The following is a 25902-nucleotide window of genomic DNA, read 5'->3' on the forward strand; positions in this document are numbered from 1 at the left end:
TTGCTGATTAAGGTAACAAATGATTTGTCAGTGTCCTCACACTTCAACTTCGTCTTCTGGCTGCTCCCCCCCCCCCCCCCACCCCGGTAGTGGCTGAGTCATCTGAACAACAAAACGATTACTTGGTCAACATTGAAACAACAATAACAACAAACAGAGGAAGTATGTAAAGAAATGATCTCACCCCTCAAAACAAGTTGTGAACTTTGGTTGTCATAGCAACGATTATGCCCATATGCCTTCCTCGTCATCCTGAGGCGAGATGGTATGCATTAGGAAAAAACAAAAAATAGTTTTATATTTCTGTCATGCTATGCACACGCACAGTATTTTTAAGCCAACAAAATATTTACAAACAATTTTGTCCTGAAATTAGACGAAATACTGTAGATGAGTGTATAATAATAGTCAGACAAGCACCTAATAACGTGAGAGACTTCTAACCTGGTCCGGGGAAGGACGGTGCCCAGCATGTGGGGGTCCTCGGCCCGGACCGCCGCGATGATGAGGCGACGGGTGGCGCGGATGCTGCCCGTGGTGTTGAGACTGAGGATGCTGCGGGTGTTGAGGGTGCTGTGGGTGCGGGTGCTGGGGGTGTGGCCCCTGCTGGAGAGGGCCGTGCGGATGCTGAGGGTGCTGGGGATGCTGAGGATGCGGGTGCTGCAACGGGGGGTGTCCGTGCGGGTGCTGCGGGGGATGCTGGAGGTGCTGTTGGTGCGGATGTTGGGGCTGCGGGGGACGCGGGTGCAGCGAGTGCTGCGGCGGCGGCTGAGGGTGCTGCGGGTGCTGCTGCGGATGTTGGGCGTGAGGGTACTGGAGCTGCGGCTGCTGGGGGTGAGGGTGCTGCGGGGCGGCCTGCGGGTGCTGCATGTGAGGGGCGTGCGCATACGGGACCTGCTGGCCGTGGGGAGGGTGGGCGTACTGGGTCTGAGGTTGCGGCTGAGGGTGCGGGGCCTGGGGCTGCGGGTGGTGCGGACCGTGGGGGTGATACTGTTCGTCTTCATAGTTGTCTGCAATCAGCTTCATTCTGCTTTGAGTCTACAGGAGGAGAAGGCAAAGCACAAAGATCGGATTATAATTCAGGATTATTTATTGGATTCGTCATTCGGGTTGTGCGTTGTAGTACGAACGTGCTGTTTAAGTTGGTGCATCAGTTTGTCCCGCTCCCGCTTCAGGGACATCACCTCCTCTTGGGTTTTCTTTTTGTTGGAGGCAGACAGTTCCAGCAGTGCAATGTTAGCATCTTTCTCACTGATCGCAGCTAGCAAAGCTTGCTGTCTGGAAAAAGTTTACACAATATGATCAGTTAATCATCCGTTTATAATAGTTTGGTAATTTTTATAATACAGCGAGTCCTCAAGTTACGTTACGTTCCTACGTTAGCGATTTCAACTTAAGCCGAATTTCCCCATTAAAGTTAAAAGTTAAAGTCCTTTTGGCTGGACCAACATTGATAGAAGACGTAGCTTTCTTCTTCTTTGGGCTTATGATGTGGAAAAGAGAGGGTGAGAGGGTGAAAAAGCCAAAGATACTCCCAAAAGTCCACAAGTACTAGCACAAGCTAAGGGCTAAATAGCGGACGAGGGGAAAACACACTGTGGGCTATATGGTGGCCGAGGAGCCAAAATGGCGGACCGGGCATAACTGTTGTCAAGTGGAAACGCCTTAGGTCGTGGACGCCTTAACTCGAGGACTCTATGTAGTTAATTCTTGGTTTTATTTCGTTTTAAGTTGTGTTTTATTTTCAGTTTTTATTTTTAGTTCGTTTTTTTACTAGTTTTAGTTTTTTCAAAAATGCTTCATTTTAATTTGTTCTTATTAATAGTTTTAGACAGTATTAGTTTTAGTTTTTAAATGTATTTTAGTGTATTTCTTGTGTGCAAAAAAACCCAACCAAAACCACCATCCACAAATCAAATACAGGTACAGTGTAACAGTCCACAGACTTTAAAGTACAACTAGCACAGTCCATAATACAGCTTCTAAAGTTTGTAACTTTGCAAGATAGGATGATCTCACTTTTTGTTATTTTGTTACTTTTTGGTAACTAAAATAACCTTGGTCTGAAGTATTTGGCTTTTGAGTGAATTGGGGACGCGCCCAACCAGATCCGTCACACGGCACTGCAATAAGAAACAAAACTTTCTGATACATTTATGGCTCGGAAACTACATGTCTGTTAATTAATTATCTATCGCTTTATAAATATCAAATGCTAAAGTGTACTGTAATGAGGAACGTCACATTTTGTGTATTCAGCATTCTAGCTCTGTTTAGCTTCATTTTGTTTAGCTTGTAGCTCGCTAACTAGTGTAGCTTGTCATTACCTTGTGTAAACTATTAGCATGCTTGTGGTTCTGTATGTTAAATTATGTTTTTATGATTTCACTAAAATACATGAGCAACCAAACTTTGTGTGTTTATTGGAGGACATTTAACTGTTAGCAGGCTGTCAAGTTAGTAATACACTCAAGTATATGCGCTGCACTAGACAGAACACCTAATTGTACTAATTGTGTATGTTCTTGGTGGTTTAGTAAAATGACAGTACTGTACTGTACTGTATACTTATGTGGTGGTTGAAAAAGAAGTTTCGCAACATGAACACCAGAGGTCGCAGTTTTCCTTTGTGTTGTTGGACTGTTGTTAAATGGGGAACATGCTAACACGTCACAAGGGGCTTTAGCAAAAAATCTTGCCACTGTGAGGCAGACGTGCTAACAATTAGTACACTGTACCCTAATAATGAATAATGGAATTCAAATTAATCTACTCTGCAATGACTTTCTGGTGCCTCTGTTGGTTGCCTGGCAACTAAATATGTTCTCTGGAAATTTTTCTGCTGGTGAAATGAATGCTGACAGAGCAGCGCTATGAAGATATAAGCGAGATGTGGCACAGCATTTTTCTCTACCGTCACTGTTTTTTCCGTCAAACACGATCGGCATCCAGGGAACACATCCGGTTGTTGTGCCAGTGCCATGAGCAGAGTTCATTTGAGTTAAAATTCACAAAACGAATCCCCCCTGACAGACACAACAAAAAGAGCGCAAGGAGATGCCGCTCACTTCATCTCGAGAATCTCCTCCAGCTGTTTCCTGCGTTCTTGCCTCATGTTGGTGAGGTGGCTGTCGCGCTCCTGCAGGGACTGCTGCGTGGACGAGAGACGCTGCTTGGTGGAATCCAGTTCTTGCCTCGTCCTCTCAAGCGTGTTCATCAGGTCCTCCAGCTGAGTGGCAGACAGGAGGAGTTCATCGTGAGCACTGAGGCATGTCAGTGTCAAGTGCGTCACTAGCATGGGGCAGTGATGGGACACTGTGAATTCCTAGGAATGCTTGTCAAACCGATCATATGAAACACTTGAAGTGTTCTATATTAATTTAATGATTATCTGTTTTTTCACCTTCATAAATTATCCATCCATCCATCCATCCATCCATTTTCTTAACCGTTTGCTCCTCACAAGGGTCGCAGGGGTGCTGGAGCCTATCCCAGCTGGCTTCGGGCAGTAATACGATCCATGTATTTATTAATGAGAGAAACAGAAACAATTCTTATTTAAATACTAAATAATATAAGATTGAACACAAATGCAGGGAAGGTTCTAGTCTATAAGACACTGTTGAACCAACAGTCCTAAAATGGTTCAAGTCCTACTTGGAGAAATTATTTTGTGACCGTTGGAAAGTTTGAATCTGATCCAATGGCCATGACATGAGGGGTCCCTCAAGGATCAGTCCTTGGACCCCTTTTGTTCAGACTGTATAGACAGTAAATTCTGGAGAGTAAATTTGACTCTAGAGTCTATTTGGTCGAGTAGAATTTTTAATAGAGTAAAATTTACACTGTGGCAGTTTGTCACCCGTGATTTAAGCAAACAGTAGGTGTGGCATAGTTCAGGTGTTAGAGTGGCACTCTCCCAGACAGAAGGTCATGATTTTTTTTCTCAACCCTTGTCTAACTTAAAAAAAAAAAATAATAATAAAATAAACTAGTACATTTTTTCTCAAAATCTCGCCAAAATTTTTTACCGGTACTTAGAATTTCTGAGTGAAAAATGTTTAATAGTTTTTTTTTTTGTGATATGCAAATTCTCTCGTATACACTAAAAACACAGAGTAAAATTTACTCTGAATATTTTACTCTCTTCCAAGTGTAAATTTGACTCTGTTTAGTGTCGAATTTACTCGACAGCTCATGGCTATACAGATGATAGCGAGGAAGAACAGAAACACACCTTGGAGTGGTGGCCGCCCTCCAAGGAGCCGTCCTTACGGGCATCTTGTCCCAAGCCTTTCTTGTCCCCTTGCGGTCCCAATTTGATGTTTGTGCCTTTCTTGGTTGGGTCTTTTCCTCCTTGTCTGAAAAAGCACTTGTCATTAAGAACAGCGCTGCCAATCATCGCTTTTCTACCAACTATCAGCCAAGAAAAATATCCTTGAATAGTTTGATATGGGAGGAGTGGGTGATACACTCACTCACAGAACAAAATCATGGTGGATTAGTTACATTTCTGAATGATGCCAGTCATGAAAGCGCACGTCACACACGACTTGATGGCTTCATGTTAGCAGTGGGAAGCGACTTACAGGTTGTAACGCCAGAGTTACAACAGGGGTTAGGTAGAAGTGGTGGGTAAGATTGTGACCTACCTGGGAGCTAAACTGCAGACGGGGGTAAAGGAATGGTAGAAGAGGAGGGAAGACAGGACATGTGGAAAACACATTGGAAGCAGTAAAGGAAATTAAAAAACAAAAAACAAAAACAAATGAAAGACATGACATTAGACCAAGAACAAACACGCTCAAGTCATGTAAACATTGGGAGACCGCCACCACGTCTGCCTCGTTATTTGCTTAACGGACGTGGCGATCGCATGATGCACTTTCACTTGACAACTCGGAATTGTGTGCATCTGCTGAAAAGGGAAGCAGACATGCAATCAGACAGCAAAGATCAGCCCGGGAAAAGAAGAGGGAAAGAGGAGTTTGGGTGCAGAACGTAACAAGAGAGACAGACTGAAGAGAGCTGGGGAGAGAACCAGTTGAGGATGCACGGTTGGTCGGACTCGGCATTTGAGCCACCGGGAGTTGATTGTGGACCGTACCTATAAGAGCCCCCCAACTCATCAGCATGTGGTGCACGGCAGCCCCTTTTGCATGCAGGCCACTGGGCCGAGCATTTCCCTTAGTATCTGCTCGGGCAAGTTAGACAGGGGACGAGGAAGCGAGAAGGTGGGCAGCGCTTGGAGAAGAGAGTGGGTGATGTTGAGGTGGGGTTGGGGAGGGGGTTGGCGCAGGAGTGAGGTAGTCGTCGATTAAAAGGGGGAGCGTGCATTACAAAATGCAACACCACAGACACACACAGCACATGTATGCGTGTGCTTGCATGTAAAAGATATTAACACAAAACAGTAGATCAAATCACACCAAGATGAACACACAGCCACACTATTACCAAACTATATGGTGTGATTTGTTCATTATACCATCTAGACTAAATATAGATGCAGGTGCAAGCCTGAAAAACAAGTGCCACCGTCTGGACAAAAGTATTGGGACACCCGTCTATTACACCTTTCTAACCCCTTTGCAGCACTTACAAAGGGGTAATGTCAAAAGGCAGCCATTTTGCTTCTGAAAAATAAAATAAATAAATAAATAAAATAAAAAGTTATTACAATGAAAATAAATAAATAAATAAATCAAAGTGAAAATAATAAAAATATAAAGTACATAATTAAAACAATACAAAATTATCATGTAAATGGAAATAAAAACAACAATAACAAAAAAGACAAATTTAAAATTAAAAACAAGGTTAAAAAAATTGAAAATAAATAGAAAAATAAATATGGAAATAAATACAACAATAAATAAACACATTAATAAAAGGGAAAATATCATCGATTCAAAAATTTAAACAAATAATAAATGACAAAAACAATATACATGTACCACTCTACAAATCAAAGTAAAAATGAATACAAAAATAAAAAACAAGATTCAAAAATTAAAAATAAATAGGAAAAATCCAAAATATATCAATAGAATTAAATATTGATCGATAAATAAAAACGTTCTGCTCTCATATTTATTTATTACATGCTGAAGACAAGATCAGAATGAAATTATATTTTTTAATCTTTGTTTCATTTTTGTATTATTTATTTGTGGTATTTATTTCTATTTCCATGTTTTTTTTATAATAAATTTTTGTATTTTATTTTCAGATTTGTTTTTATTTTTACTTTTATTTATTTATTATTATTATTATTATTATTATTATTACTTTTACTTTTTTATGACTTTTATATTATTTATTCTTTATTTTGACAGTTTTGATCCTCCATATAGTGGTTTCCATTTTTATGTAATACTTGGTCACTATGTTGGATTGTCCCACGTTCTCTCTAGTTCGTTATAGAGGTGTTTAATGGGCTTAAAAGTTTTATGTTTTCCAAAATCTTGGTCTTGCACTATTCACTCTTGGAAGATTTTGAGTAAGCTAATTGTTATTTCTTTACTTTCATTTTAGGTGTCTAACTATTTTTTTTGTAAATGCTTTTAAATGTTGCACTTTTAATTATGTGATGCAGAAGGAGTTATGTTGTGTATGAAATGTGAACTATAAAGCTGCCTTTCGCTGTCCAAAACGACTTGGTTAAATGAACTGAATACGTGTCCCAAGACTTTTGCACATATGATGTAAATTAATGTATCACAATGTTCATGAACTTATTAAATGGACATAGTCAACTCGCCCAAAAAAATCTTGCTTATTCACAGATGCTACATGCAAAAAAAAAAAAAAGAAGAAAAAAACAAGAGCAAAATAAACACGCCTTACACGTCCACTGGAAAATTTATGATAAGGATTAAATGGAAAATTAAATTAGCCTGTCTCAAGAAATCTAAACCAATACAAGGCAACAAAGCAAGCACATTGTAGAAAAAAAAGTGAAAGCAAACAATAACGCCGGGATGTTTGCATCACGTGACCGTGAGCGTCACGCTGACGCAAGCATTCCGCGAACCGTTCCACAGACCGCAACGCCGAGCTCGAGTGCCAGGGCAGAGCACTCACTTTCCCAGGAAGTCCCACACCATGCCCCCTATCTGCTGGGGGGCAGCGGACATCGGGTCAGGGGGGGCTCTGCCACCAGGACGAGGGGTGGGGCGAGGGGTGGAGTGAGGGGGGCTGTGTTTGGAGGTGGGGTTGAGGATTTGTGGCAACGCAACACAGCGTTGCAAGGAAGATGAGGACAATTATTGGATAGCGGTGAAAGGGTAGAAAAGGTGATCAATCGTGGAAGGGTGGTCAAGAAAGGGAGCGGAAGGTTTGGAGATAGAAAAAGGAGCAGGGCAGGAAAGTGGGTAAAAGGTGGCAAAGAAGAACACTCAATTAATCAAATTGCTCAAATAAATTCATGTCACAGCTACAACAACAGGAAATGAATTTCTTGCGGTTCAATTAATCATTCTCTCCTCATCAATATCACCAATAGAGATGCTACTAGCTATGTATTACTATATGAAATCATAATCAGATCTATTGCGAAATACGCAACCACGTCACATAATGCGACACATACTGCAGACAGTTTGGCAAATGTATGAACTATGCAGCACGCAGCACTTGACAAAGACTTTGATTGCAGCTGAAACTCCAAAGAAAATCGAGTTGGATCAACACACCCACAAGCCACATTACCAAAAAATAAAATGTGCTTTCCAAAGAAAACAAGGAACTGTTTATATTATATTTTTGAAGACAGATTTGTTGCTACATTGAGCTTCACAAAAGCAAAATGTCAGTAATATAAGGCCAGAAAAAATTAATCGCAGCTGATATGATCCATTTTCGAAATAATCATAACTGGAAACAGTAAATGCTGTTCAGTGTTGAAATCACTCAATTGATTTCTTTGCATCATTTGTCCACTAGATGGCGCGCCGAACGCATTCAATGGTGGCTTTTGGCTGAAAGGTCAACCGGTGTAAAAACTGTGCCAAACATACGCCATAATGCAAATGACTTGCGGTGATGACCCCTGACAGGGGAAAGTTTCTTCTTATTATTAAACGTCGGGAATAAAATTTGTATTATTGTCAACCACAACCATACGGATAAGTTGGTGACCCATTTCTTGGTATAGTTAACTAACCAACTTGTTGGATCAAAATCTTCATCTAACTCAAACCTTCAACCCGTGATTAGCTATTTCACACAATTTGTGCCTGTCCAGTAAAAATGGATCTTTGACGTCTATAGCCGTCTATGGCAGTGAATGAGTTTTAAAGGGGGAGTCAACCCCAACATTTTACAATAATATGGTCTATTTAGCCCCACCTGCCTAAAATCGACATTTTGACTAATATTGCGTTTACGGAATATGAGTTAAGCAGCAAAATCCACCCGTTTTTATTCATCTCAGGGGGCAGCCATTTTGCCATTTTCTATTGACTGAAAATGACAATCACCTGTTTTCTGAACATATTATTGTATAGAAAATGTTTGAGTTGACTTCCCCTTTAATAGTGTTCTGTATATTGAAAATGTAACTGTCAAAGATTCTACCATGTATGTGTTGTTGTGTACACACAACACGCAGGCCAGATATGTTACCTTTCCAACTCTGCGATCTTCTTGTCTTTGTCATTCTTCTCAGTCTCCACCTCCCGCAGGATGTCCAGGAGCCTTTCCACCTCCGTCTGAGCCTTGTTGGCCTCGTCCTTGTAGTAGCCCACCTCCTTCTCCAGCAGCTTCACTCGGTCCACGTACTCCGGGTTCCCTCTCGAGCCCGTCTGATGCTCCACTTCGTGGGCTTTCTGCGTCCCGCAAAAACAAAACAAAAACAAAAACAAAAAACAACAGACACAAAGATGGACTCGGTTAACTCAACTGCGTGACGTCGACACAAACTACCACAGGTTGGTTATATTATCTCGTCTTATCATTCCTTGCCACCTATCTGCCTCCCTGAAAGAAAGTTGCAGAGTAAATAACACGAGAGTATCATTAGTGGTGCTGGCTCATTAACTTGAACGGAGCAATAAACTAGCGCAACTTAACGTCCATATGAGACTCCCAGACACTTTGCACACAAACGGTATCAACACTGGAGTGAGTTTGTGTATTAATAAGCACACAAATACAAACAAAGCCGCATGACTCCTTACAGTACACGGAACGGGAACAGCCACATGTCAACACAGCTTATGCACGACGACAGCCTCCACCAAACCACTGCGTTGAAGGCCGACCACGTTCGAGGCTTCAGCTAACCACACTGACACAGTCGAGAAGCTTGGCAACAGAGTGACAACATGCAACAAAGTCCACCGTGTCATGCAAACCCAACAACGCTAAACAATCTTTGCGGCGGCCGCTTGGAATAACACATTCGATATTTTTAAGCATGAGGAATAAAACATGATTTTACATAAAGACTGAGCAAATATTGGGAAAAAAATAAAATATTTTAAAAACTATAAAAAAGTACTCTTCAGAAACCGAACAGCACTAATTTATGTTGGCTTTTCCCACTTCCACTAGGTACGATGTTCATTTTCATTTTTCACCTTTATGCTGTGAACACTTAAACAGTGGATATAAAGAGTCTACACACCCTTGTTCAAATGCCTTTTTTTTTTTTTTTGTGACCAATGGGACCAAGTCATTTCAAAACTTTTTCCCAACATTAATGTGACCGACAACCTGTCCAACTCAACTGAAAAAAATGAACTGAAATATGGTGGTTGCAAAAGTGTGCACACCCTTGTCTATGTGGTTTTGCTCAGAATTAAACAATTGAATTCAAACTCATGTTGAATGGGAGTCAACACATACCAGACATCCTTTAAAGTGCCTCAGATTAACACCATATACATTTAAGATGTTCTAGTAGGCTTTTCTTGACATTTTTTTTCTCTCTCTCTCTCTTTCTAGTGGAATCTTGAGCTTTTGTGCTAACTTTCATGATTCTATCCACCATGTCTAAGTTCCTAGGCCCAACTGAAGAAATAGTCCCAAAGCATGATGGGTAATGTTGTGTCAACCTTGAGTTCATCGAATTACAACAAAATCTAGACATTTATAGCCACTGTACAAGTTTTTCCCTCCAAGAATATTCTCCAAAAATCTGTAGCAAAAGATCACTGTTTAAATAAAATATCCACATGATCGTAATTGTTGGTTTTCAAACAGATGCAAAGCAAGAGTTGGCGCTAACATTCCATCCATCCAACTATTTTCAAAAGTGCGTGTACTAATTAATCAAAGCCACCTGAGACCCTGGCCTGGTCTGTTTTTTGATTTGATTTATTGAAAATATTTATATGTTCAATAAATCAAATCAAAAAATTAAGCAAAGCCACCTGAAACCCTGGCCTGGTCTGTAGAAAACAATTCACACTCACGTTCACAACAACAAATGACAATTTAAAATCTTCAATGAACCTAAAAGGCATATTTTTATAACGTGGAAGGAAACCGGAGTAACCAAAAGAAAACATTCAAACTCTACACAGAATTGACAGAGCCAGAGCCATATGCTAAGCACTCCTCCGCTATGCTGGGAACAGTATGATACTACGAACATACAAAAAAAAAAAAAAAAACACCAAACAACGTATGTTCCTGACTGACATTGCATAAGTCACACTTCTGTCTGGTTGTTTTTCCTTGGTGCAGTGTTTTTTGTATATAAAATCAGAGGTACAAAATGGAATTAGAGCTCATTGATTTATTTTTATTTTTTTTAACATATATTTATAAAGCAGTACTATAAGTCGGACTGGCTGCATTAAATAAATATGGCCAAAAGACCCACACTCCCAACTTGAATACATTCAAATACGCCTCCAGTTGATTCTGATATCAATGCAACATTAGCATAAGCAGCTTCATAGTATATCGAGTGTATTTTGAAATACAAAAACCAGATTCAGCACAGATGTGACAAGCACAAACACTTGCAGAAGACTGCCCAATGTAAAGCTCCTTCAGTGCAACGTACAGCGCAATGATCCACATGCATCTAGCTGAGGTGGGGGGCAGGTTTGGGGGAGGGGTTGAAGCACAGCCACGTGTGCTGAGAGGGCCAACATGAGCACCATGTGTCATATCCCGACGCATTTCAGCCTCCTCATGCGTTTCGGCTCAACTTACAGGATTGTTCATGTGACTGAAAAGCTGCTCAGCTTGCTACGTTGCAAGAGGAGGGAAGGGGTGGCGGGGACGGGGGGGTCGTCAGGTATGGGAGAGTACGTGTTAGGAGTCAGTGTGAGGCAGGAGACAACAGCAGCACATTATTATACATGGTTACATCTGAACACAGCGCAGACGGATGCAGAGGACCAGACGAGGGGACAGTGGCAGGAGGCGGAGGAATGTTATGGGAGCGTCATGGTCGCAGTGACCTTCAAAGTCTTGTAAATTCTTCTGTTGACTAATGTTAGTCGTGGTTTGTGTGTAATTTCCTGTCTGCAGTTGGGTAGATTTCTTCTTTGTATTATTACAGTATGTTAAAGATCCAATTCAAAGATTTGTTTCTAAATGCATTACACATTTCAAGATAATTGCTGAAAAAGATTGAGAAATGAGCATTTGTGCGCCGTTTTAGAGCGCCTCATTGTTGGCCACGAGTGTACGCAGATCATCAAAAGAAAGTCTGAAAAGCGAAAAGGGGATTTTATTGTTGATGTTATTTTTTTCCATGTGCCAGTCAACATGCGCACCAATTCTTCAGGCTGCCATCGTCGCTTTAGAGCGCATCGTTGTTGGCTATGAGTGCATGGATGAAAGTGAGACAGTCAGCGTGCGGACACGAGCTGGCTGCTTTAGAACGAAGGTTTTGTTGTCATTGCGATGGGATATATTCCAGCCACTCAAGGCTTTATGGAAATATATATTTTTGTAGCGCAAACGTAATTTTGTGTTGGCAAAAGAAAGATGTTGGCTGAAGTTGACTCAATTTTTCCATATCGTCGTAAAAATAAATAAATAAATTGAACTACTAAACTAAATTTTGTGTGATTTTCATTTATCGAGATGTTCCTGTATGTCAGAAACGACGAAGAGCAGCTCAGGCTAGACTACGATTATGAAAGTCAATCTACATCACAGCAGCTGAGACTTGTACAAAATGATTTAGCACACCGAGGCGCACACCTACCTTCTGTAATTGCGTCTCCAACTTACTGCACTCCTCTTTTTTCTGCTCAATAGCGATCTCCAGGGACTTGAGTTTTGAGTCCTTCTTCAGGCCCGAAGACGCCAGAGAAGACGCATGCTCCTTGAGATCAATGAGGCTGGACTAAAGGTGCACACACAGGACATGACAGAGTTGAGATACAAAAGAAGGACAATAAAAAAAATGTAAGCGTACGATTCACAAACCTCTTTTTCGGTTAATTCTATCTGCAGGCTGTTAACTTTCTCCTTGAGATCTTTGTTCTCCTTCTTGTAGGCGTCGACTTCCTCCAGACGTTCTCTGTCTTCCCGCTCTCGTTGGTCCTTCAGACGCTCTATGATTCTCTCCTGATGACACGTAAAAAATATGTAGAATGAACTTAACTCATTTGCTCCCAAAAACGTATAAATACGTTCTATTTTAAACATCATCAGTGTCCCAAAGACGTATTTATAAGGTGTTGTTGTTTTTTTGTTTTTTTATCATGCTAAAGCTAAAGCTGAAAGAAGGCTTTGATGCAGCCTCTGAACTGAATATAACGGTCGAAGCAATGGTAGTTATTACAAAAATGACCAGCAGGTGGCAGCAGAGTATAAGAGATCAACTAGGGCCATGTTGCAACAAGCTGTTTTCCCCAGTTTTAAACAGATTTATGAAAAATGATGAAACTGAGCTATATTCTAATCTGCTAATTACTGCAAAACGGAAACAGATAGATGGAAATATACTTTTTTCCCCCTGATGCATCAAATCAAAATCAGTCCAAATCCAGTAAAACAGCAGGGTTTGCTTCAGTGAAAATGGCTGAGAGTGAATAAGTTAATAATAGGGGAAGTAAAAAGTATATATCTTGACAGTAATATCGTTTGTAAATACTGGTTTTTGGTTAATATTGCGTTACTATGAATATGAGTTTGCAAAATCCAGTAGTTTTTATCAATATCAGAAGGCGGCCATTTTGCCACTTGCTGTTCAGGGAAAATGACATCACAGTTGCTCAGGTCTCAGGTAGCAACCAATCACAGCTCAGCTTCAGTAAACAGGTGAGCTGTGATGTGATTAGTCGCAAAATGGCTGCCTCCTGAGATGGTTAAAGACGGCTGGATTTTGCTGCATTACTCATATTCCACAAATGTAATATTAATCAGAATGTCATGTTTAGATGAGTGAGGTCACATATAACATATTATTGTCAAGAAATGTTTTCAGTTGACTTCCTCTTTAATAAACAGAGGCAAACCGATTCAATGAGCCATTCCTTGTCATAGTTTGTTGCTATAGCAACACAGATTTATCACATGTATGCATGTACTGTATAATTCATTGTCCAATCAAGATTTGTAGTCATTTATAATATTATTTGCGTCTATATAGGACCTCAGTAATTGCATAACTTGAGTGAGTGAACCCTCAATTTTCAACTGAGGCTCGCCTTTCCCATATACGAGGGGCACGCGAGCACGCTAAGCAAGCTAACGTTTTTTTACCTTCTCTGACAGCGCCTCCTCCAGGGTGGCCAGGGCAGTGTCGGTGTTGGTGGAGTCGGTCTGCAGAGACTTGACCCGGTCTTTCAGGTTGCTCAGCTGCTTGTCTTTGTCCCGCAGTTGCTCCTGCAGGTTCTCAATCTGGATGATGAGGAGGAGAAACATAAATCAAGACACTAATTATGAGGATATTAACACCAACACCAAACAATCTCAGTAGGAGGTGCTACCTTTTTTTTAAAGTCAACACAGACCAGGAAAACAAACAACAGATGAGAGGGTGAGTGCAATAGAGGACACATGAGCAGGTCAGGCTGAGACAAAGTGTATCACTGGGAGTATTTATAGCACACACACAGCGTGCGCACTGGAGGCAGTGAGGTAGAAATATTTCCCAGTCTTTCTTTCTATGGACATTTTCCGCCACGCTCAAACCTGTGAGTTCTCATTCCGTTAGGTCGATCAGTTTTTAAATTTCAGATCGTACTCACTACACAGATTTTGAATCCTGACGGCAAAGTCAAGGTTTCACATGCGGTAATCTGTGAACGAAAATATGAATACCTTCTTCTGCAGGACATTGATTTTTCTTTCTTTGACTTCAAGCATGTCCTTCATGTCCCTGATTTCTCCAGCAAGAGTGCCTTTCTCTTCCGTCAGGTCCTGCAGCTGCTTGGTTTTCTTGTTGAGGAAGGATTCTTTCTCCTCCAAACGCAGACGGAGAGCATCTACCTGAAGCATGACATGTAAGAAAACATGTCAGATGACTTGAAATAATGCACAAATGGAAAATAGCAGGAAAGTGTCAGGGTTTCTTTAAAAAGAGGCTTCTGTAACTTACTTCCCATTACAGTGGTTACAGAAAGTCTACACACCCCTGTTAAAATACCAGGTATCTCGATATATATATTAAAAAACAAAAAACAAAAAAAAAACAGACCAAGATAAATCATTTCAAAACTTTTTCTGTCATTAAAATGACCTCAAACCTGAACAATTCATTCATTCAAAAAAAAAAAAAGAATAAAAAGAAAATAAACAATTAAAATATTATGGTTGCACAGGTTGTTTACTTTAGGATGTGAATCTGATGATCAGTGGTTGTGTTGTTATTTTTAGCTAATGCTAAATGCTATCTTGCGTCCAAACGTTTTTTTCTAGGTCCTGGCAGTTATCGGAAGCTGACTTTGTTATCTGTTTACCTCACGCTACATTGTAAAATATTGAAAATATTCCACCAGAAAAGCTCCGCTTACGTTGGCTTTGAGTGCAGCATTCGGCTGGTAGGACTACATTTCCCAGGATTCTCAGACACGGAAGCAGGAAGTAGTTCTAGTTCAGGTGTGATGAAAACATGCCTGCTAGCGATTTAACAGCAAAATTCCTTTTTAGTTAGTTTAGTGTATGAATCACTATGATAACTGTGTGATTGACATGCCAATGTTCCAAACAATTGGATTGCTGACTGTCTGAAATAAAATAAATAAATAATGGTGAAATCCGTCGGGCTATCCCGGTTAAACCGGGATGTCTAGTCACCCTATTCTTAGTAGAATCCTGAAGTTTATATGCTAAGGATGACTGCTATTTGGAACTTATTCATTATTCTCTCCATCTTGGCCACAACTTTTTACAGATACTGACATTGTTACCCCATTAATTTCGCTTTAAAAGAAAATAGACATGACTGTATTATCTTGTTGGCTTACACCCACTAACGGTTTCATGTTACCTCTGTTTGCAAGATGGCCGCCCGTTGCTCTTTGGCAGTGAGTGACTCTTTGAGCACTTCGATGTGCTGTTTGCAGTCCGAGTTCTGGTTGTTGAGGGTCTCCAACTTTGTCTGGAGAGCCAACAGCTCGGACTCCTTCTTGGACAACTCCTGCTTGAGTTGGTCAATCTGCATGAACACAAACACTTTTTGCTCAAGCTACTAATACAGATTTGACGCTATTTTCATCAACACAAGTTGCTATCATTAAAAATGCATTTGGGACTGACTACCCCCCCTGCATTCCTCATGTATTATACATCATCGCTATTCATGATGGATGAAAAAAGGTCTAAAAATAGCTCAACAAAACTGTGGACTGGTCTGCGCCTGGTCCGCGTACACTAGAAGCAGTGAGTAAACAGAAAATCAATGCTCCAGGGAGGCAGACATGTCCCTGGAGAGAGACGAGCACACGTTGCGTGAGAAGGTGCAGAAGCTTCATACACTTGGCAGATTGCAGCAGTACACTTTCAGCAGCAAAATATAAGTCACAGAACACAAATATTAGGGATTTTAATACCACTTTTTTCAGACCAATACTTAGTAGATTTGATATAGATTACTCTTCTAATGTAAAATGGCCACGAGAGGTATTGGCTGCCAGCACGAGTACCATCCATCCATCCATTTTCTAACCGCTTACTCCTCACAAGGGTCGCGGGGGTGCTGGAGCCTATCCCAGCTGGCTTCGGGCGGTAGGCGAGGTACACCCTGAACTGGTCGCCAGCCAATTGCAGAGCACGAGTACCCAATACTGTACCTTAAAATTGGTACTCTCCCATCCCTAACAAATACAATTAGAGCTGTCAAATTAATTGATTAATTGACAAGTAATCGATTATCAAATTAATCAACAACTATTTTAATGCATTAAAAAAAGAAAAAAACGCAAAACCCAAGTTAATTCGTGGATGGCGCTGAGCAGCATATATTAAAACCCCGAGTTAACTCGTGGAAGGGAATGAATGAGTTAATCATCGAGTTAACTTTTGGAGCCTTTTTTTTTTTTAATGTAAAATTGTCAAATACTCTGATTTCAGCATATCAACAGTCATTTTTTAACGACCAAATTGGTAACGTAGTACATCGACCCCCAAACCCCCCCCCCCCACCCCCCACCCCCGCCATTTTTTTCTAACAACCATACAAAAACAAAATGCAAAATAAACACCAATCACTGATTCATAAACCGTAATCAGGGGGGAAATGCTTTTGTAATACACTTTAATGCAAAATTTAAATGAATCTGATTAATCGATTCCAAAAATATTCCATAGTAACAGCACTAAATACAATATTGATAGATGTATGCATACACTCTCCTTGAAAAAAAAAAAATGCATCTCTGAGATTACTGCCAACAAGACAGTTTGCTGACGTTGCTAAACGCTAAACACGGCAACCTTATTGAGTATTCACCTCTCTGTGTGGCTCAATCACATCCCGCTTCGGGGACAATAACAGGACGCAAGCACGCCACCTACCTTGGTCTTCATAAACTTGGAGTGATTCTTGTAGACCTCCATCTGCTTGATCTCCTCCTCGCGGTCCTCCGTGTTCAGCAAGCCGTTTGCTTTCAACATTTGGATCTCATCCTCCAGGTCGCGAATGTTGCGCTCCAGGGAGGCGATTTTGGTGTCCTGCGCGCAGATATGCAGAGCAGACACACGTCAGAATCCACACTGGCATGCTGACAAGTGGCAGGAAACAAATGAGAACTGAATTCGGGTCCACAAAGGCGGAGAAGGAGGTTTGAAAGTGAAGATGACACAAAAAGGAGGAAGTTTTGTGGAGTGTGTTGGGGAAAGCTTGCTAGGCTGCTAGCGCAGAAGGCTAATCACCATTGGGAAATGTTGCGCAAACATTCTGCACGGGTAGACCGGAGAGAAACGGAATAAGGAGGGAAAGTAACACGCTGCAGATTTTGCTGCTTGCAAGACTGCGACTGAGTACACCTCAGCTTTAAAAATAATAATAATAATAATAATACAACATCTTTAAAATTAGCCCCTCTCACGCAATCTTTTGGTCACTTCCTGTCATCCAGGTTCAACTCGTTTCGACGGATGTCACGAATCCACACCGGATCAAAGTAAAACTCACGCATGTTGCAGCTCACCTCACATGGACGCCCATCAACTACGATTGCCGCAAAAGAAGCGAGCCGCCGCGCCTTCAAGAGCGAGAGATTTTATCCCGTCCGCATGTCATCCATTTGCTGACTAAATGTTTTCCCTGCCTTCCTTTCGCTCTGTCTGCTCGCATGCTGGCCTCTCGCTGTCATAAACAACCACACCTGTTTCCATGGCAGCAGCAGCAGGCAGGCTCTCGGCTCGGCGAGGAGGAGAGGGCGTGAGAAGCGGAGGGGAGGGGAGGGGCGGGGGGGATTATTGGCGCTTCCATCAGCATCACAGCGCTGGAAAGGAGGCGGGAGGAGAGCGGCGCGAGGGTCTTCCTGCGCACGGCGAGAGGAGGCGGGTCTTCCCCTCGCTGGCTGCGCTAATCGACGAGGATGGCACAAATGGCGTCCCACGTGACGACGAAGGCGAAGGGTTGGGGCGGGGGTTCGGCCGCGTCGGCTCGGCGATGATGTCATGATTTATTTTGAGGAAGTGATGTCAGGCCTCTGCAGTGAGGCTGCCGCCGTCGACGCTGATTTGCTCGCTGGATGGCCTGAATTTTTTCTGGCTTGTCAGATCTCGTCTTCGGATCGGAGCGGATTGATTTCAGGCTGCTTTGGAGCACAACTCATGTATTTCTATAATGCAGATGCACTATGATAGATTTTTTTTATTTTGTGGTAAGCCTGTTTGTCTAAATGTTGCACTATTACCTATCCAACAAATTCTCTATAGGTTTGGGCTATGGGAAATTATCAAGGTTGAATCAGACTTATTTATGCCAACGTGTGTCCTTGTGGGATGGAACGCAGTCGACACTCGGCCAGTCGAAGCGGCTCCGCTCATTCCCATTATAACGAGGGCGGTGCAAGTGCACACATGCCTGATAATTGCAGAAGTAAATTGACTTGCTCGGTTTCCGAGATGAGATTCAAATCCACCAAAATGGCGTTACACCACCTGCGCCACTATTTAGATTTGGTTTTGACGAGTCTAAAATCACGAATACTTTTTGTCACCAGATTGCCAGATGAGCACAGACATAAATCGATAAAGTGATTTGGTGACTAAAACTCATTTTACTTGCTTTACAAGTTGATATTCTACACTAGTGATTACTTTCTTTATTTTTGTTTTTTGTCGTTTATGACGCCACACTTCTGCAAATATGAAATTCGAAAGCTGTTATTGAATTTTGATGTTGACACAGCTGCTTCGGAGCAGAAATGCACCCACACACAAGCTTGTTTACCACACAGTTGTAGTGAAATCTGTCCGTGTGTTGACTCAGCAGAGCATCACAATAACAAGAATAGATTTCCATGAAAACGCATCAGTGTGAGCCTGTTTGGACAGTGAGGCCTCTAAATGTGCATGAATTCAATTTGCTGTACACTCCATCATATTGTTTATATCCACGCACAAGTCACAAACAAGAAATATGATATTAATATTAAAAATGTACATACTGTACAGTGCCTAGATTTGAGTTTTCTGCATGCAAGCTTATTCCGTTTATTACATGCTCTGGTTGCTTTTGTGGCACGTGAATGTCAGGCTGTAAATTGTACTTACTTTCATCTCTATAATGGTTTGCAGGGCTTTAGTTTTGCTTGGATCCTGGTGAAGCTGATTTCTTCGGTGCAGCTCCTTTGAAACACAAACACAAAATGTTGTGAAAGCTTATATTGCACCAAGACAAACAATGCAATTAAAAAATTCCAATTTACAAGTGAGCTGGTTTATTATCCCAGCTGACCTTTGCAAGAGGTTGGATACACCCTAGACTCGTCGCCAGCCAATGAAGTCAAGCATCCACGCTCACATTTAAACCTATGGGCAAATTATAATCTGTAATGAACCTAACATGCATCTTTATGGAATGTGGGAGGAGGCCGGAACCTCAGAATTGTCAGGCAGATGTACTCACAATATTTCATCATGATGTCACATTTATTCATTAATTTTATTAAATGATTATAATAAGCTCGTATGAATATTTACTTTCTCAGATGTGCCATGTATTCATTGAAAGTCTATTATATTTTCATTTTTACTACAGCATCTCTCTGTGCAAGTGGATAAAAACTAGTGACAGTGTAGTTGCTCCACCTAGTGGCCAACTTCGTGACTTACAGTCTAAGCCAGGGTTGTCAATTTCAAACTATACGAAACTTTGGTTTCCCACATTGGGTCAATTAGCATAATACAAAAGTGCCCCTTTGTTGGTTGGATATCATATATTATTTAACTTATTCACTTCCAGCAGCCATTTTCACTGAAGCAACCCCCAGTTGTTTTACTGGATTTTGACTGATTTTGCAAGCCCCAGAGAATATTGTGTTTTATTGCTGTAAAAACATGGAGCCTACCAAAAGAAAGATTGGAGTCTCTTCTTTCATCAGGGAACGAAAGTATATTTCTATCTGTTTCTGTTTTGCAGCAATTAGCATTAGAATATAGCTAGGTTTCATCATCATTCAAAAATCTGTTTAAAACAGTGGGGAAAAGAGCTTTTAGCAACATGGCCCTGGCTTATCTCTTATACTCTGCTGCCACCTGCTTGTCATTTTTCTAATAACGACCATTGCTTCAAGTTTTCTCTTCTGGTCAGAGGCTGCATCAAAGCCTTCTGTATTAAAAAAAAAAAAAAAAAAAAGTCTTTGGGACCATGGTAATATTGAAAATAAAACGTATTTATACATTTGTCCAATTTATTGTCGCTATTAGGTAGAATTCTCACATCTCCAAATTACTACTTTTCAGGAGAAAAAAAAATCAAACATCATCTTGATTGCACTTCACTTGGAGCATGCTCTCTCATCTGCATCCCATCTTATAGGGCTGAAGAATGTGTTACTTTTTGAATATTTATGCCATTGCAACAGATAGATGTTTACCTATAGTAAAATTAAAATATTTCCTGTGCCTACAGTCTTCTTTGATGAAATAATAAAAGCTTTACATCACCTATTGGAAACCTAGCTATGTGACTGTTAACTTTCACAGTTAATAAAGTAACCTAATAAAACGTGACGATAACAACAAACAAACAGACAAACAAATCCCTACCTCTCGCAAATGGATGTTTTCCTTCTCCTTCTGGTCAAGAATGACCTCCAAGTGTCCCAGCTGGGCCTCGGCCTCAGCAATGCGCCTGTTCCTCTCCTGCTCCTCCTCCTCGGACACCCTGCCGGGCCCCGAGGGCAGCCCTTTGCTCTGCAGCATCTCCAGCAGCTTCTTAATGGACTCGTCCCTGGCTCCCAACGTCTGCTTTTGCGTCTCGATCCGCAGCTCCATCTCCTCCAAGGTTTTCCTCAGCAGGAAGAGCTCCTTGGCCTGCCGGTCGTGCTCGGCCTGCAGCCGGCGGAAGTTCTCCTCGGTCAGCTCGATGGTGGTGAAGTGCTCGGCGCCGGAGCGGTTGCCGCTCTCCTGCTGCAGCAAGTGGTTGAGGTCGCGTTGCGTGCGCAGCTCGTCCTGGAGAGCCTGGATGGTCATCTGGAGATGCTGATGAGGTTCAGACACATACAGGCTCATGTGGCGGAAATAGTTCAAGTATAGTTCAACAGACAGGAGGGTGACACGCCTGAAATGTTGGGAGAGAATGTTTGAAAAGTGGAGCAACTGTGGGTGGACAAACATGAGGAGCAGGTCTTACCTTCTTTATAAGCTAATACTGTGATCAAGGACGTCAACATAGAAAGACGCCATTTTGGAAAATGTGTGACAGAGGATTAATCAGCAGAAGGAGACCTGATGGAATACCCCAAAAATCTAAAAATCATATATGCAGGATCCTATCAAAGCAATATTTCCTGCCTGTTTTATCAACATAAATGCAATTAATGAAATTAATCAGTAATTAAAACAGATCGCTGCATAATGATGCCTGGCAGGGATCTGTTCTCTCTGACAGAATATAAAATACATATCTTATATAATGTATCGTGCTTCAGACTCATCTCACTAGTTGTAAAGAAAGACTTGGAACAGCATGATTAAAATTTTGTTAAATAATGTATCTACACCAGACACAACATTAGGTACACTTGCACAATCTCATCACATGCAATACAAAATTTGTATCAAAAATAATATTAAAAAGTTTACAATGTTGATTTTGATTGACACTGTCAGAATGGTATTGATTCAACAATATGGTTCATAAAATGATTGTGGTGTAAAATTACTGTGACTTGACTTAGTTTTATGAGAGTGTAAGTAACAGTTCTCGAACAGCGTGAATGAAAGCTCAACATTTGTAAATTTTCTTTTTTCTTTTTAAATAGCTAATACATAGGATGTGATTATGCAGGTATACTTAAGAGGTGTCCAGTGAGAAAATGTTACTGAGAGACCTTCTTAAATTTTAAAGAGCAGGATCTCATTGTCCAAAAATCTTCACAAAATTAGGCTGTGCCATCAGTTTGAATTACTAACACATTTTTTTTTTCATCATTCAAACTTTCAATGTACAGTACATTATTGACCTAATGTCTAATTCATTGTCCAATTAAGCTTGAAATTCTATACTCTAAAATAACAGTAAAAAAAAAGATAAATAACCCAAATTGGATCTAAAAAGCGACTGACCTAATTTTGTGTGGGTAAGACAAAAATTGGGTCAAATAAATAGAAAGAAAGAAAGAAAGAAAGAAAGAAAGAAAGAAAGAAAGAAAGAAAGAAAGAAAGAAAGGTTGGTCTGTACAAAAATAAATAAATTGGGTTGGCTTGTATGAAACAACCCCCAATATTGAGTTGTTTGGTTTTAAAAAATAAATAAATAAATAGTTTTGCGAGTTATTCATACCAAAAGTCAGGTCCCTTTTTGAGCCAGTTTGGCGTTATTTTTTTTTACCCAAATTTCAAGAATTCAGTGTATTTGTCTTAAAATTCACCATTCAAATGGAAATTAACTATAAGTTGCTCAGTAAAGCACCGCTGCCGGGCCACCAGTCATCAAATGTCCCAGCCGAAGTCGGCCCATGTTATAGTTTGTTAGCATCCTCTATACGTCATACACTTCCAAAATGTCGTCTCCAATGAGATTATGCTAGCGGCGGATTCAAAGTGACCTTGATTCAAATTCAACAGTGTAACAAACTGCTCCTGATTTGAGGAGAAAAGGTTAAACAGCTGTGAAAAGTCCTGTGGGAACATCCAGCAGTTCTTTCATTTTAATGTTCTCTACACTAACATTAACTGTAAGAAGACTAAATTATTTCATGTCTGCCGTAAAGATTGAGTGCACAGGCGCGGAGCCTTTTCTGACACATGCAGAAGCATGTCTATCCTGTTCAAAATTATTCCTGTTCTTGTCCTAGCTAATTTGCAGTGTAGCTAGCTAGCTAGCTAGCTAGCTAGCTGTAGGTACCTAGCTTAGCTACCATGTTAGAAATTTGATAGTTAAAATTAGTGTTTGTAATAGTTCAAAATGACGGCACAGTAATCAATGATTGTGAGTTGTGGTGCTAACATGGGCGGGCACATTTGGAGTGAAGGAATTTACAACTACGGTCTCATTTACACGATCTGCAGGAACATATTTCAGGGTAGCATGGCTCAAATGGTATTCGTGGCCTTCAAGGAAATCATTTCAATTTCTTCTCAGGGTCACATAAGGAGAAGAGGTGTAAAGGGATTGCCAGGTTTCTGCAAGTACACATCACACTGAAGGTGACTCTATGTTGTGCACGCCACATTTGGTGCAAACATAGGGACAAACCTTTGTTCTCCTGGCATCCAGCAGCTGCACAGCATGGGCAGAATGAACAGGAAAAAAAAACACAAATGTATGGTAAAACAGTCAGTGTCAGAGCGTGACGTAACAGAGACGGATGAGAAACGTAAACCGGACCAATTTTGGAAAAAGAAGCCACTTGACAGCCTGTCCAGCATTTCATGATATCCACGTTTTTAATCACAAGATTCCTTTAGATGAAATAAAAACTCATTGACCTTTCTGGAAAGAGATGAATGAAAAGTCACAGTAACCTAACCTTAAGTTACTACTTACTTACTCTGATAATATCAACAATAATCAGCCAACATGACATCACGTATTTGTGTGTTGATATGAACGCTGATTGTAGGAAATACTATGCGAGTAATCAAAAGTGGCGTGAGATGATGAGATGAGGCGTCACAGTCACTGACTGCAGTTTGGACTGAAAGGTAGTTCATGGTGTCGTCTTCCTGTCATCTCTGTCCTTGTCAATTCAGTCCAGGTTAGTGCTGCTGTAAAGTCAAATTGCCTTCAGTCTTTTCCCTCATCAGCTCTTCTAATTCAATATCGACATTTTATCATTTTTAATAAACTCTGAATGTACTCTATGCTAGATTATTTTATTTTATTTTTTTATTTTTTTTGTCAGTTAGCAGTGTACCTAATGTTCTGGCCGTCTGTATTTCCGCCCACTAGGCGGCAGTGTTTCTTCTGGCATAATCTGTAACAAAAACTCCTGCTGAGTGAGAAGCTGCAGCCAAGTACCACTGTCAATTTTAGTCACACTCCGAGTGTGAGTCATTACCAGAATCCATCCACCGCTCATACCAGCCTCCATTTCGTGTCATTTCTCATTCAAGTCTGTCACAGACATCACGGTGATTTCAGCAAGTAAATTGCAGCAATGAGGAATCACAACTCAAAATGCCAACACAATAATGACTAATAATAAAAATTTCATTCCAATTTTTATTGGCCAATCAATAATGCCATCGCCCCTCTCAGTGTGTCTGTCTAGTACCTCAGCTTTCCTCTTCATCTCATGTTCTGCCCTAATCAATAGCTTTCCATCTTGGAGCTAAAGTGCTTAGTGCAGTCAATGAGGTCATTTGCATAATTGCACCGTGTCTGAAAAAGACTGGGACCCACCCATCAATAGCAAGAGCGTACCATTTCCTGTGGGTCAGTCAAGACTCATGTGATATTGTCGTGGGTACTGTGACCGCAAAAGAAAGCGGGAAAAAAAACACTTCTCCATTTTGTTGCTTGAGCTGCTCCCCCCTTTTTAATGCCGCCTCAATCGCTCACGCATGCCAGCTCACTGAACGTGTTCATTTCGCATAAAAGCTTGAATCAAAAGGATTGAAACTATGCAGGCCTTTTTTTTTCTTTTTTTTTTTTTTTTGCGACATACGTATATTAAAAAAAAAAAAAAAAAAAGTTCACCTAAACATGAGGAAATGCACACAATACTGTACTGTGAAAATGGGAACTGTAAAATTCCGGTACATACCTAAAATTTTGGGAATTCATCGTTGGGTCAAAGTGGACTGACTCACTCTTTTAAAAGTGGCTAACAAAGATGTGAAGAGTGAATAGTTAACCCAGGTGGCACTAACCACCATGAAGCCAATTTCAGGAGCGTGTACGCGTTAGTAAGAGTGGGCGAGTGCATCACTCATGCGGAGCCAAACAGTTGAGTCACTGCTCACGAAATTCATCATCTCGATGCTGTAAATCAACTCAAAGAAAGCTGCGAGACTATAATTTGGAAGTTCAAAGAGGGTAATTAATCATTTCTTTATCGTTTAAATCAGGTTCGAGGGGCATATGCTGTATTATATTTGGCTTGATAAGATATAACTCAAATGTTTATGAGGGATAAAAACACACACACACACACACAAGTTACTCCTACTGATACTTGTGCATCTGTTATTTGAAAATGTATAGTGCCATATTAAAAACATGACAGCTTTGGGAGGTCGCGTGTGACTACAGGGAACTTTTTGTTTTATTTTTGCTATACTAGAATAAAATGTAATTGCACATCCACTACTGTAGATGGCAGTGGCGCTCTCAATGTCAGAGAGTGTGCACGGAGCTCCTCTGTAGAGGTGTACTTACAACAATTTTACAAACTGTGGGGGGTGCAAAATATTTTGTTCTTCCAAAAATATAATTGAGAAACACAGCCTTAGACAGATTGTCCTCATATTAATTTTGCACCTTCATCAACCACACTTAATAAAATTCAAATCGTAATAGCAATGTAGCGGAATACAGTTTTCCTAATTGTAACGGCTGCAATTTGTTTAAAAAAAAAAAAAAAAAAAAAGCTCAGTCGGTAGACTTTATGTTTTATGAACATATTTAGATTTTATGTATTTATTTATATGGTGTCTAGAAAAATTCAGTGTTTTCTAGGTTTGGTCAGGTGACATTCATAAGATGAGCTGTGATTGGTTACCTGAGCCCTTGTGATGTCATTTTCAGTCGACAGCAAGTTGCAAAATGTGTTTTTAAAGGTACTAATTGTACATGAAAACTAATGAAAATATCATATTTATTATAGGCAAAATATTAATGTTTGACTGCCAAAA

The 25902-nt window shown here is 40.6% G+C and overlaps 1 protein-coding gene across 9 annotated transcripts in view; it reads right to left on the bottom strand.

The window, feature by feature from the left end:
• erc2 (ELKS/RAB6-interacting/CAST family member 2) overlaps positions 1-25902 on the bottom strand; it is a 45677-nt gene that overhangs the window by 4414 nt on the left and 15361 nt on the right. For 2 of the 9 annotated variants that reach the window (XM_077530735.1, XM_077530729.1), the window contains 18 exons: positions 23300-23323; positions 20647-21081; positions 19150-19224; positions 16939-17094; positions 15413-15580; positions 14245-14412; positions 13684-13821; positions 12403-12543; positions 12179-12319; positions 11173-11208; positions 8629-8831; positions 7087-7200; positions 4238-4361; positions 3069-3229; positions 1131-1278; positions 445-1038; positions 185-252; positions 84-102 (listed from right to left, as the gene is read on the bottom strand). In XM_077530735.1, coding sequence (XP_077386861.1) covers positions 226-252; positions 445-1038; positions 1131-1278; positions 3069-3229; positions 4238-4361; positions 7087-7200; positions 8629-8831; positions 11173-11208; positions 12179-12319; positions 12403-12543; positions 13684-13821; positions 14245-14412; positions 15413-15580; positions 16939-17094; positions 19150-19224; positions 20647-21081; positions 23300-23323 — 2853 coding nt within the window. In that variant the 3' untranslated portion in view covers positions 84-102; positions 185-225. Of the gene's footprint in view, positions 1-83; positions 103-184; positions 253-420; positions 1039-1130; positions 1279-3068; positions 3230-4237; positions 4362-7086; positions 7201-8628; positions 8832-11172; positions 11209-12178; positions 12320-12402; positions 12544-13683; positions 13822-14244; positions 14413-15412; positions 15581-16938; positions 17095-19149; positions 19225-20646; positions 21082-23299; positions 23324-25902 lie in introns of those variants that run through there. The other 7 variants (XR_013284769.1, XR_013284770.1, XM_077530730.1 and 4 more) reach the window with 7 other exon arrangements.

The sequence above is a fragment of the Festucalex cinctus genome, chromosome 8 (assembly GCF_051991245.1).
Source record: "Festucalex cinctus isolate MCC-2025b chromosome 8, RoL_Fcin_1.0, whole genome shotgun sequence".
Lineage (NCBI taxonomy): Eukaryota > Metazoa > Chordata > Actinopteri > Syngnathiformes > Syngnathidae > Festucalex > Festucalex cinctus.